At 37.0% G+C, this 12934-nt stretch overlaps 2 protein-coding genes across 3 annotated transcripts; one reads left to right on the forward strand and one right to left on the reverse strand.

Moving 5' to 3' along the window:
• Positions 1–528: 528 nt before the first annotated feature.
• On the reverse strand, positions 529–1932 carry LOC140016699 (NDR1/HIN1-like protein 26). Its single transcript, XM_072070286.1, has one exon. It carries the CDS (start codon positions 1702–1704, stop codon positions 880–882), a length of 825 nt encoding a protein of 274 aa, XP_071926387.1. The 5' UTR covers positions 1705–1932; the 3' UTR covers positions 529–879.
• Positions 1933–5793: 3861 nt separating this feature from the next.
• Positions 5794–11805, forward strand: LOC113718957 (protein DETOXIFICATION 29). Of its 2 annotated transcripts, none has more exons than XM_027243895.2 (8): positions 5794–6338; positions 6583–7124; positions 8355–8441; positions 10509–10565; positions 10678–10916; positions 11022–11140; positions 11234–11320; positions 11549–11805. In XM_027243895.2, exons 1-8 carry the CDS (start codon positions 5982–5984, stop codon positions 11621–11623), a joined length of 1563 nt encoding a protein of 520 aa, XP_027099696.2. In that variant the 5' UTR covers positions 5794–5981; the 3' UTR covers positions 11624–11805. The 2 variants fall into 2 exon arrangements, with proteins under 2 accessions (XP_027099696.2, XP_027099697.2); XM_027243896.2 differs by having other exon boundaries at positions 5835–6338; positions 11473–11626.
• The last annotated feature ends 1129 nt before the right edge of the window (positions 11806–12934 follow it).

Consider the following 12934-nt stretch of genomic DNA (forward strand, 5'->3'; position numbering starts at 1 on the left):
TTTCATTTTATGGTAGCGCGTCTTCGAGGATCCTGCTTTTTGGTCTTCTCGCTTCTACTTGCAGTTCATTAGCATTGCACAATTTAGTGATCATTCGGCTGGGGATCTCCTGCAAGGGCTCCTCAAGAATGAGCCTTCGCAAGGGATGACGGCTCATGAAGCTCTAGGGCATCCCTTCTTTACTAGACATCAATGCCGAAGATCTTAAAGTGGAGAGAGATCATTCAAATTGTAAGCAATTTGTACTTGGTCGATTTTTTGTCAGTACGCAAAGGAGAAACCTCCGGAGAATTTGAAGTGGTAAACATAATTATGCAGATTTTAATAATGGTTTTGAGTTTCGCAAAATAAAGAGGCAAAAGTAATACAATCAGATTGCAGTTTCTGGTCTGCTTTGAGAAGTAGATCTACGATAGATGTGCAATGTGTTCTACTTCGGTGAGGAAATAACCCTCTTCATCAGTTTGGCAACTGTTGGCAGACGAAACAGATTAGGAAGAGTACGAGCTGAATGGAAAGAAGAAAATCTTACATAGAAAATCAAACTATCGGATGTGTTGGGCATCTTTCAGTAGCATTTGCTCCTGTTGGAATGCCTGATCTAATTACCTAGAGTTATTGCAGACACTGCAGTTGGAAAAGAAGCCCCCCCTGACATGCTTTTCCAGTACAACATGTCAACTCGTATCGAATCTTACTCAAACAAAGGATTAGATGACAATAATATACATCCAAGTTGTCTCAAAGTCTAAGAAACACAGAACATGACCAAGAAAATGCGAAAAGTGAAAAATGACAAACAGCAGATCAGCCGTTTCTAAAACTAGGCTCTCCCACGAAATAGACTCTTCAGCTTTCACCTCTTTGTCAAGTTTCCTTCTACCGCTTTGTTGTGCACTTTTTGCTTATCAATACGCCCGAGGGAGGACCGGTTAGTGTTATAGTGCAATGGGTGTACAGCCAATAAGAATACCTCAGCACTCGACCCAAATTAGACCTTGCTCTGAACAGACCCTTCACGACAAAACTCACTCTTCCACTGCTCATTTGCCTCGTCAGATCTTGACTTTGGGCAATGGGAAGCCTAACTTGACTTGTGACCATGTGAATATCTTCAAATATGGATTGAGCCCTATGTGCCGTAAAGGGCTCAACATATCTCGTAGCTAGTAAGTTTGATTCATAATAAAGATCCATTATCGCATAACTGAAGTCCACGCTCACTTTCTTGTTTGGATTGGTGAAGTTTGCTAGTATGGTAAGATCAGCATTGAGAAGATACCCCATGTCAAGATAGGCTGCATTCAGAGTTGCCGTTGAGATGTCGAATTTTGGAAGCCTCGGGCGATAGACTAGATAGATGATCAGCACTGCTAGACCTGCCACTATGACTATGATCCAAAACAGAGTACAAAATGCAGCAATTATCCAGGCTACAGGTCTAGTCTTGCCTGTAGCACTCACTGGAACTGGAAGAGGAGATGGCCGCTGTTGGCCCTGCCCTTGTTGCTGCTCTGGCTCGTGCGGTGGGGGCATTTCGCCTCGGCGTTTACCATGAGGCCTGGTTTTGGGTGGAATAGCTGGTTGCGGCCGGTCATGTCTGGATGGACGTGGCTGGGGGGGGAAACGAGGCTGATGGGTATCATGCTGTGGATGTGGTGGTTGTGGAAGAAAATGCGGGTTGGTCTCATGCTGAGAATACATGGGCGGTTGTGGAGAAGATTAAAGCTGGGACGCCCAGGGTGATGAAGAGAAATGCTTTGTTCAAGGAAGACCGGAAGAGGTCGTGGAAGTGGGTGGAATCACGAAAAGGCAAAGAATCAGAGATTAGTTAAGCATGCAAGGCAAGTAAAATCTTTTATTCTTGTTGATGCCTTCTTCCTTTTAATTTGGGACTATTCCTTCTTCTCTCTTGTAGTATAATTTTAGCCTGAAAACACTCCATGGTTGGTTAAAAGGAATATGATTGAGATTTAAGGATCATGACAAGATAGAAGGAGATCTTTTTTTTTAAAAAAAAAAAAAAAGAAAAAGAAAAAGAAATTCGATTTTATATATACTATACTAATCAAAATGGGTGATCAATCCGATTGAACTAATTAAAATTCGATTTTATATCACGTGAAACTCTTTTTCTGAAGGCGTGCGTGGGACGAAAATGAAACTGCCTACTGCTTGGGACGGTACAGCGACAGCCTCCCTTGGCCTTTAGGAAGGAAGGAACAGGTGTGAAATCAGTTAATCCACCCTCTCTCCTTTTGCTCGCAATGATGACTGGTGACCTCTGGGCTATTGTATTTATTTTATTTTGGTAGGAGAGAAGAAACGGACTATTTTGCTCTTGATGGGGAGAAGAAACAACCCTGAGATCGAGTGCATTAAATGAAGGGAGAGTTGGAACCGGCGGCTAAACTTTTGTAACCGGATGGATGGGTGGAGTTGACGGTCCACCCTGGCGATACAAGACTTTAGCAGGGAAAATAGTAGAGTGCAAAACCTGAAATTTCTTGAAAATGATTATATATTCTAAAAAAAAAAAAAGTTAAAGAAAGTTAATGTGCAGATTTAAAAAACTTGAATTTTTTTTCGGTTCGATTAATGTTCACTCTTACATATTATGAACTGCTTTATTTAAAAGAAAAAGATAAGTTTAGTATTTCCTCTTTTTTTTTTTTTAAAAAAAATAGTAGTAGTAATTGTGTTTATTTTAGCATATTATGTCATTCATCCTTTGTGTAACAAACTAAACAAAGCATATATAAAAGGAACTATTAATTCAACAGAAAAAAATTTCAAACTCGTACTTTGCAGCATAAACCTTAAATTCTAATTTAAAATACCACGACTAGAACTCTAATGGTTTGGACAAATCTTTAATAAAAATTATAAGCAAATTCACTTTTTTGTGAAAGTTTATCTTAGAACTCCAACAAATTAAGTTTGATTCAATTTGGAAGTAAGCTAACATATCAACAAATCATAAATATAAAATGTCCAAGTTAGATGTTGAGAGAAATAATTAATTAGAATGAAAATAATTATTTAAATGTTAATACTTGCAGATTAAAAATACAATAGACGAATTTCTAAAGGAAAAATACAATAGCTTTGGGAGTAATGAAGTGTTGATAGCCTTTGTTGAAAACACGGATCACTAATACAATAGCAATTTAAATTGTGAGTGTGACAATGACAGTTTGACTTTTTATGTTGATTATACTTTTTTTTTCTGTAATCTCCTTATTTTTTGATTAGTGACACATCTGTATTATGCTTAACTTACCTTCTTAATACATACAGTTATAATCAATGTGTTCTCTACATTTAGACACTTTTTTCCAAAAAAAAAAAAAAAGACATGATGAAACCCCGCTTAATGAGTGGCCAATTGAGCACTCAATAACCAAATCATTTAATTAAAGTTAGAAAACTAAAGGTTCATAATTAAATTCGGCTATTATCTAGTTCTTTTTTTCCCCTGAAATAGAAATTTTTATTCATAATCAAGATGTAATTACATGTTGAGCAAAGGCTCAATTTGAGACACACAAAAGTGTACTAACACGCTAAGAATCTAAGGATTCCTTATCAAAAGTTATGCTTTGAGCAAGTTTGCTCAAGCTTTTAGTCAGGCTACTACGTTCAACATCCAATTTATCAAATAAGCATTTCCTAGACATTGAGCTAAGATTGATGATGTCCTTCAGGTTTGCATCAACTCTAATGTCCTTTGATGATGGCTTCCTAAGCAGGATTAGGATTTGATGGGATTTGATGGCTATTATCTTAGTGAGGAAGGTACAAGTTGTTATATTAATTTGGTATAAAGAAAATGAGTGTTTTAATTAACTAATAATAAAAGTTGCGGGGTAAAATAGTTGAAATTTTATTAAGTTGTTATAAATAGATAACTCAACAGTTGTTTTTTTTTTTTTTTTTAAGTTTTGGGGGTGGCTACCCTCCCCTATCTCCATTGGCTACGTTCTTGGAAACAAGAGGTTTTTTGCCAAATGGAACTTGTCATGTAATTACAAGTACTTATTTTTCATTTTGAAGAGCCAATATGTCTATATTTTACTAGATCTCTCTTTCCAATATTTTTTTATAATAAATTAAAGAGAAAATATAATTTATTACAAGTTGTAAAAATAATTGGAAATGGAAACAAGTTAGTGAAAATGTTTTACTGATGCACAACTAGTGGTCATGTAATGGCTTCAAATCTCGGTATGTCTACACTTTATTAATATCTTGCTATGCTCTAAAGTATTAGTGTATATGGATGTTCATGTATTACTGCTATGTTTTAATTTAGGAGACTTTCTAAGTTTCATCCAACCTTAATAGTGGGGTATCGTAAATTACATTGAGCTATTTGGTAATTATTATAGAATTAAAAAAATTAGAGGAACACGAGATACATTTAACAATTTATTAATCACTGTAGAATTAATAAGATTTTAAGGGAATGCTCTTACACTTTTTTTGTAAAAATTTTGGGAGGGGGGGGGGGTAGTGTAATATTCAATAAAAACCTTAAATGTTACAATGGGATGCCAAAGGATATTTAAATTTTTGAAGAGCCAAAGTGTAATATTCAGCCAAAATCCCGAAGAGTCGATACTCAATACTACACCTGGTCACCGTCAGCCGTGCAATATGCGGACGCTCATTTTGACCTTCGTTGTCCGGTACCCAGTTAACTTTCAATGGCCTGTACGGTCCAATAATTTGCCTAGTCATTTTGTCTGCCAATATGTGTCAGCCCCGCATTTTTTATCCCCCATCATGCTCCGTATGATGACTTAGCCCTTTTCGAATTTTTTTTGAAAAATTTTTCTGTAATAGTATATATAAAAAATTTTTATTAAAAAAATTTGATATATTATATGAATGGAATATTTTTTAAATTATTTTTATTTATGTATTATTATAATATTATATTTTTCTCTTTTTTTTTTAATTTCACTTGGAAAAACTATTAGAATTTGAAAATCCCAGCAACACTCTGGCATCGGTAGGTCCAGCATTTTTCTCTGGAGGAAATTGTTGACCGCCAGCGTGAGTAGCTACATTATAGAATCATTTGGCGGCAGAGGTGAGTACAGAGGGAAATGGGTTAATGGCCCAGATTTCTCCTCAAAAATTTGTGCGGCTAAGATAACAAGGTATAACTCGATTTTCGCATCATACGTGGGTCCTATAAAAATTTGCTCTGAAGTTACGCGATGTGCAAAAAAAGTTGCACGATGTACAAAGAAAATTACGCGCAGTTAATAATGATCAAAACTGTCCGAAACGATTGCAGGTGCAACCGTCCGTGCCCGAGTCCAGTACAGAGGGAATCGGCGCATATCACAGTCGCAATTAAATTATGGCTGAACTTTTCAGACCATGAGCGATTGGGAAGAAAATTCATCCCACAGCCTAACACTACTGCCATTATCTAGCAATAATAATAAATTAATAATGTCTCCATCTCATTTGGGTAGACGCCGTTATCGTAAACGTCAATTCCAGAAAATGAGTTGGAGCAATTCCAAAGGATCAAAACTTTATAGATATTTACGCCTGTTACAAAGCAATTTCCAATCGTGCTCTTTTTGTTGGCTGGCGAAAAATGAATATCCACCACATGCCACATGACCTGACAGTCCAAAGTCCAAACCAAACCTAAGGTGGTCTTGTCTTTCTTCTTTTTTTTTTTTTAAAAAAAATAAATAAATTAATGCACGAAATCCATGCAAATCCCACCTCCACCCCCTCTTAGTCTTACCCAATTTATTTATTAGCATACGCCACTTGGGCTTCAGACTCTGATTACTACTACTGCTTTGCTTATAACTTCCACGCCACCACGAAAAGAAGACACAGGCGGCACACCTCCCCAAAAGTACAACCTCCACCGCACACTGCCTTCAACCCCCCCCTGCGCCGGACAAAAAAAAAAAAAAAAACTTGATCGCCACCCCAATCTCACCATGCAAGACAACAATTCTAAAGAACCCCTCCTTTTATCTTCCCCAAGGGAAGCTGACAAATCAGATGATGAGTCCCAAGAATACCTCTTAGGACGCTCTAACATTTCCTTCGCTTCGTCCTTCGTCGCCGATGCTGACGACATCCCTCCCATCAACGGAGTCCGTGATTTCTTCCGAGAATTCACCATCGAGTCCAAGAAGCTCTGGTACCTCGCCGGCCCGGCTATTTTCACCTCCATCTGCCAGTACTCTTTAGGTGCCATCACGCAAACCTTAGCCGGACACCTCGGCACTCTAGAGCTCGCTGCCGTCTCCATCGAGAACTCCGTCATCGCCGGCCTCTCTTTTGGTATCATGGTAACTTATGCTAACACTACTGATTCTGTTCAGAGTTTGTCTAACGTGTGGTCAAGAGAAGTCCCAAAATTAACGTGTAAAAAGTGGATCGTATCGAAAGAAGTGCATGTATCATTTAGATTCGACATGAATACCTCGTACTCAATCAATTGACATGGCTAAGCAAGATTTGCATGTTTTACATATCAACAAAGAAATCTTTGCATGTTAAACAAAGAATTTTTTTTTTCTCTCTTTGTGACAGCTCGGAATGGGAAGTGCGCTGGAGACGCTATGCGGACAAGCGTACGGAGCAGGACAGATTGAGATGCTGGGAGTGTATATGCAGAGATCATGGGTTATCCTCAATACCACCGCCTTAATCTTAATGCTTCTGTACATTTTTGCTGAGGCATTTCTGAGATTGATTGGCCAAACCGAAGATATATCAAGGGCAGCTGGGACTCTAGCGGTTTGGATGATTCCTCAGCTGTTTGCGTACGCAGCGAATTTTCCAATTGCCAAGTTCCTGCAGTCCCAGAGTAAGATCATGGTGATGGCTTGGATTTCGGCAATTGGGTTGGTGTTGCACAGTGTTTTTAGCTGGCTGCTTATGCTGAAGTTTGGGTGGGGCCTGGTGGGCGCCGCCGTGGTTTTGAACTTGTCTTGGTGGTTCATTGTGGTGGCGCAGCTGCTTTATATCTTCAGCGGGACTTGCGGGCGAGCTTGGTCAGGATTTTCTTGGAAGGCTTTCCAAAATCTGTGGGGTTTTGTTAGGCTGTCTCTTGCATCGGCAATCATGCTATGGTGAGCAATTTCAAATACCATAACTCATATTTTATGGACTAATTAAACTTAAAAAAAAAAAAATCATGGAAAGAACAATCATTATTATTATTATTATTATCATTACCGAAAATCATAGATAGTAGGATTACGATTACTAGTTGTAGCTTCTTTAATCTGGGAGAGATATGAAATGATGTGGACAATAATAAGATGCACTGGGCATGAAAAGGTAAAATTTCCTTTTGGGCATCCTAGAAAACTCCCAAAAAAAAAAAAAAAAAAAGGATTTTGGGTACGGACAGTTGGGGTCTTATTCAAATAAACTATTTGTTTTTAGGTACCAACATTTTATCAAGTACGTCCTTGGCCCTTTTTTCTTTTTTGCAGTCCGATTGTGTTTGGAAGCCAATCTAAGTCGTGAATCATGACAAGGGAACAATATGGTTCGGGAGACCATAGAAAAGTGAAATATTAACATATGGCATTGCACAATCATTGCCGCAGAAAATAATGGACTATAAACTACGACAAATGTAATAGTGGATGCCAACGACCATCTCCGATGCGATCATCTTTTTACTTTCCTTTTTAAGTAACTCAACGGTTACAGATTGAATGCTCTCCATTAATTATTTACACTAGTTGGGTTGGTGAGAGTTGTTCAGAATGATTTCATTTGCGCAATTGTATGTTCTTCCTCCGAAGAGAAGATGTTATTGCATTCTTATTGTGCTATGTCATAATTAAGGCACCATCTTCTATTTCTTACATTATTGTGTTCTATTCTCTGTGTGGGATTAAGCAGGGGTGAGATATGATTATAGTTAGCTTCTTCCGCAGAGTCTCTAGTTCATAGCAAAAGGCATGAAATTTCTGAAAATTCAATAAAAGCATCAAACCAATTGTCTTTCTTGGAAGAACGTTATACTCTAAAAAATTCCACGATGGGTTGAATTTCGGCATAATTGATGACACAATGATAGAAAAAGGATTAGGAGAGAATACAATACATATAGTTGTTGAAGATATAAAGGAAGGAATTTTGAAAGAAATCATAATTCAGTTGTCGATTTCTTTTTTCCTGCCATTTATTTAATCCTTGCCTGTATAAAACAAATGTTTTTAGTCTCTTTATTCTGTTTGTTAAATGTTGTTAACATTTCCTCCTATCCCTATCTATTAGATCTCTTACCACGAATGTTCTTTTACGTGTTGGCCTTCATTCTATCGCTCTTTCCGCATATGCAGCTTAGAGACATGGTATTTCATGGCATTAATTCTTTTTGCGGGATATTTGAAGAACGCTGAAGTTTCTGTTGATGCTCTCTCCATATGGTAAGAGTTTCTGCTCTAACAGAAAAGTATGAAATTCTTTTTGACAATTTGAGAGTACAACTTTACCTTGACATTTGCTTCTTAAAGTCAAACGAGGGTCGAGTTCGAAGGGATTTGATTAGATTAGACTGACAAATAAAGAAATATACAGACGTATTTGCTTTCAACCCCCCTAATTTAGTCAGATTTGTGTCATACAGCCGGCGCCCCATCTAGTCCCAATTACGGTTAAAGACAGGATTTGTTACCGTGTCAAATTTGCATTATTTTCTTGACCATGACCAACTCACCATGTGACTATGATGGAATCACACGACTGTCTTTTGATGTTCTTGGTTACTTGGCTGTCTACGTTGTCAAATACCAAATTCTTGATTACGTATTTCATTTTGCCACGACAAGGGATTTGGAGCATGTCTCACTGCATAATACATAGAATTGCTAAGAACTATGACATCATTTTGAAAGGGGCAAATTACACTTCATCTCCCTATGATTTAGTATTTTTTTTACGTAACCCTCATATGATTTCAAAAACTATATATAATCCGTTTATAGTTTGGATTAAAATGTCAAAATAACGAAAATGGTCATTTGTAACGGAACTTTTAAAAATATCGAAATTACTCTTATAAATACATGACACACTAATCTCGTATGATTTTATGTTTTATCATATAATCCTTTTCAAAATATACACATAACCACTCTTGATTAATAAATAATTTTCAACTTTATATAAGGGTGTTTTTGACATTTTAGATGATTCCGTTGTGAATGATCATTTTCGTTATTTTGATACTTTAATCCAAATCATGAAAGAATTATGTATAACTTTTGAAATCATAGGGGTGTTATGTAAAAAAAAAAAAAAAAAAAACTAAATCAATGGGGGTAAAATGTAATTTGCCCTTTAGAAAGTTAATAGGAAATAAAATCTGAAGGTCAAGATCGATAGTCTGAAATCAGGATGATTTGTTAAGTGACTTAAGTCTCGTTTTATTTCTTCCTCCTACCAACTGCCAATATGAGCATGCAATTAATGCATTTGGTTTTATTTCTTCCTCCTACCAACTGCCAATATGAGCATGCAACTAATGCATTTGGTTCGTATTATATTGTCCCAGCTAGCATAACACTGCAAGCTGGCCTTAGTTCTCTCCAACAGAAAGTAAATCTACCTCCTTCATGTGGCCGACCATTGATAAGTTTTATCTCCCACAAAAGGTTGGTTAGGATTTAAGGAGATTGGCTTGAGGTCAATCTAGCTAAGACATGGCCATTCAAGATGAATAGTGCAGCTTATTTGTGTGTATATATATATATATATATATACATATATATAAAGGGATAAGTATTCTTGTTTTAATTCGAAATGAATTTCTGGTTAGTGATAAATATATTAAATAGAACTTTCTAGCGATGATGCATTTAGTGGCAAGTTTATAAAGATTCGGTGGCTTGGAATATGATTTTTCGAAAGAAAATAAAAGATGTTAATATCACTGCAAAATTAAAGGACTCTTAATTCAGGATGTTGGCTTCAAGCTGGAAAGGGTCAAATACGTGAAAAAGCACAAGGATTGACTGCACCATTTGCAAATGTTCTTCGTGCTCACTGTTTGAGGGTGCATGATGGAACATTATACCAGCTGCATTAAAGGTTATCTTAACTTTTATCACATCAACAAATTTGATAACGTTGAAGGACATAAAGGTGCCACTAAACTCCATCGGACAACTAAATAAGACCATCGAGATCATCCTTTAATTAGATGGCAAGGTGGTTTGGGGCCATCTTAATTGATTTGTCGGATGTTTTTCCACGGAAGTAACACTACAGGGGTCTCTTTCTTGGACTTCTAGTCCAGTACATCTCATTTAGGACTTGGCTCATCAACTACAAGTCTAAACAAGTCTAAATTGCTGTCTTATCTTTTCTAAATTACTGTATTTCACTAGCATTATTGTTTGTGTCACAGTTTCTATTTTTTCCTTCCTTGATTAATGGAAGAGAGGGAGATGTTGTAGCTACTCATGTTGTCCTAAAACTGTTGAAATTTGCAGCACAAACTTATTGGGTTGGACAGTTATGGTTGCCGTGGGGTGCAATGCAGCTATCAGGTTCGTTAGCAGACGCTTCTTACCATTAAACGTTATTTTAATGATCCAGAAAGAATAATAATACTAAAATGAGAGAATTTTCCGCAAATGATTGTCAATTATGTCACTGCAGCGTAAGAGTTTCAAATGAGCTCGGGGCAGCTCATCCAAGAACAGCAAAATTTTCTGTTGTAGTAGTGGTCGTATCGTCTTTCCTGTTAGGTGTCGTCCTTTCGGCCATTCTCCTTATCTTCCGGCAACAGTATCCATCCTTGTTTTCAAACAGCGATGAAGTTAAAAGCCTTGTCTACGAGCTTACACCATTGCTTGCCTTCTGTATCGTTCTTAACACCATTCAGCCAGCTCTTTCAGGTGAATCTTTTATCTTCTCCCCTTTGATTGGAAGATTATCTCAACCCTCAACAATGCTGAAAGCAAAAAAACAAGACTGACAATTCACCAATGGCTATGCTGCAGGAGTGGCTATTGGAGCGGGATGGCAAGCTCTAGTTGCTTATGTAAATATTGCATGCTACTATCTGTTTGGCATTCCTTTAGGTCTATTGCTGGGTTATAAGATCAACATGGGAGTCAAAGTAAGTAGTTACACCGGATTAAGGTACTAGAATGAATTATATGACTGTAACTTCATTTTGGAGCTAATGGGCTGTTAAATACAATAATGTCAGGGAATCTGGTACGGAATGGTATCAGGAACGGCTGTACAAACCGTAGTCTTATTCTGGATTGTCTACAGAACAAACTGGAATAAAGAGGTACGCCAACAGTCTCTCAAGCTGTTCTTTTGTTTTTCAAGTTCTACAATGAAAAAATGCATTGTTTCTTTTCTTTCAACTACCTTTTATGTCCCAATTTGAAATTATTTTATATAAAAAAAAGGTGTATACTTGACATTTTCACAATTCAGGGCCATTACATGGAGTCGAAAAGGGAATTAGTCCTCCTCATTATTGTATTCTGACGTTCTTGGTACGCAAATACAGGCTTCTGTCGCTGCAAAAAGAATACAACAGTGGGGAGGGGAGCCAGACGCCAAAGCAAATGATGTAGAGACATGAAAATTGGATTCATCTAATATCCGGTCATCGAGGTTTGCCACGGACGCGTGTGTGATGAAATTTTTTGGAAGGGTCCTTCCCAACTTGGCTTCCACAAGCGGCCAAGAGTGATGTAATCTGATGAGCAGTTGCTGCTCAACCCGATGAAGTTTCTCCTTGATGGTTATAAAATTTTGCCCTAAGCCGAGTCTCTCTAAACTTTCCAGATAAACTTGGGCTTTTAAGAAAGCCCCATTTATAGCTGTCAACTATAGTTTTCCTCTTAAATCAATTAACTAGGGAGGGTGTTGTGAATATCAAATAGGATTACCCTCCAGAAAAATAAAAATAAATCAAATAGGACGTCTGGATACTATTTCCCAGTGTTTGGCCTGCTTCCTTTCCAACCAACCGCAAGGCCATAGTCGTAATGGTTGGGTTTCTGGTGTTTCCCAATCAATCCTAGAGACACTCGGAGTCTCCTTTGGTGTTGCGAGGACTAAAACCAAAGGTTGAACTTTGTTTCTCCCCAAAAAGTCGAAGTCGGGCAGCTTTATTTCTTCTAGAGAAGCAGAAATTCAGATGAAAAAAAATCCATTTCGTAAGCGATAAAAGACTGATCAAGCAACACAGCAATAAGAAATGACAAACAATATACGGGAAAGCTTTCGTGGTTTTAAAACATACAATTCGATAGTTCGTAGTTTGAACTAAATTGATAACGTGATGGAAATCGTCAAATTAACATGGGTAGACGAAATGACAAAAACATCATAATATATATAAGGATAAAATGCAGAAAAGCTCCATATGATTAAGTGAACTTATAAGAAAGTCCCCTGTAATTTCAAAAAAATATAATATTCATCCCTTTTATATATAAAACAATTGTTCTGATTTGGTTAATATCTGTTTATGGGATAACACCATGATCACACAAAAACCCACAATCATCCATTGTACACGTAAAATGCAACATCCCCTTTGATGGTTTTTTTATCGCGATAATTTTTACTTTTATTTTTTGTGAACACTCACAAATCTTGTATTGATATTGTAAGGTTTGGTTTTGCCGTCTGCTCGAGAGCTTGAGAAAGATATAAGCAAATATTTTGCAAAATTTTCCTTCACTTTGTGCAAAGAAAAAGTTTTCAAATTCTTACTTCAACTTCTTAAAAAAACCCTACTTCAACTTCTTAAAAAAACCCTCTAAGATAATATTATAATAGCAAAAATCTAAATTTAAAACTTTTACCATACCCCAAAAATAATGTACGTAAGACTGGTGGTTGATTTCCTTCAAGAAGATTTACTCTCTTTACAATATATTTT

The sequence above is a fragment of the Coffea arabica genome, chromosome 11c, assembly GCF_036785885.1.
Source record: "Coffea arabica cultivar ET-39 chromosome 11c, Coffea Arabica ET-39 HiFi, whole genome shotgun sequence".
Lineage (NCBI taxonomy): Eukaryota > Viridiplantae > Streptophyta > Magnoliopsida > Gentianales > Rubiaceae > Coffea > Coffea arabica.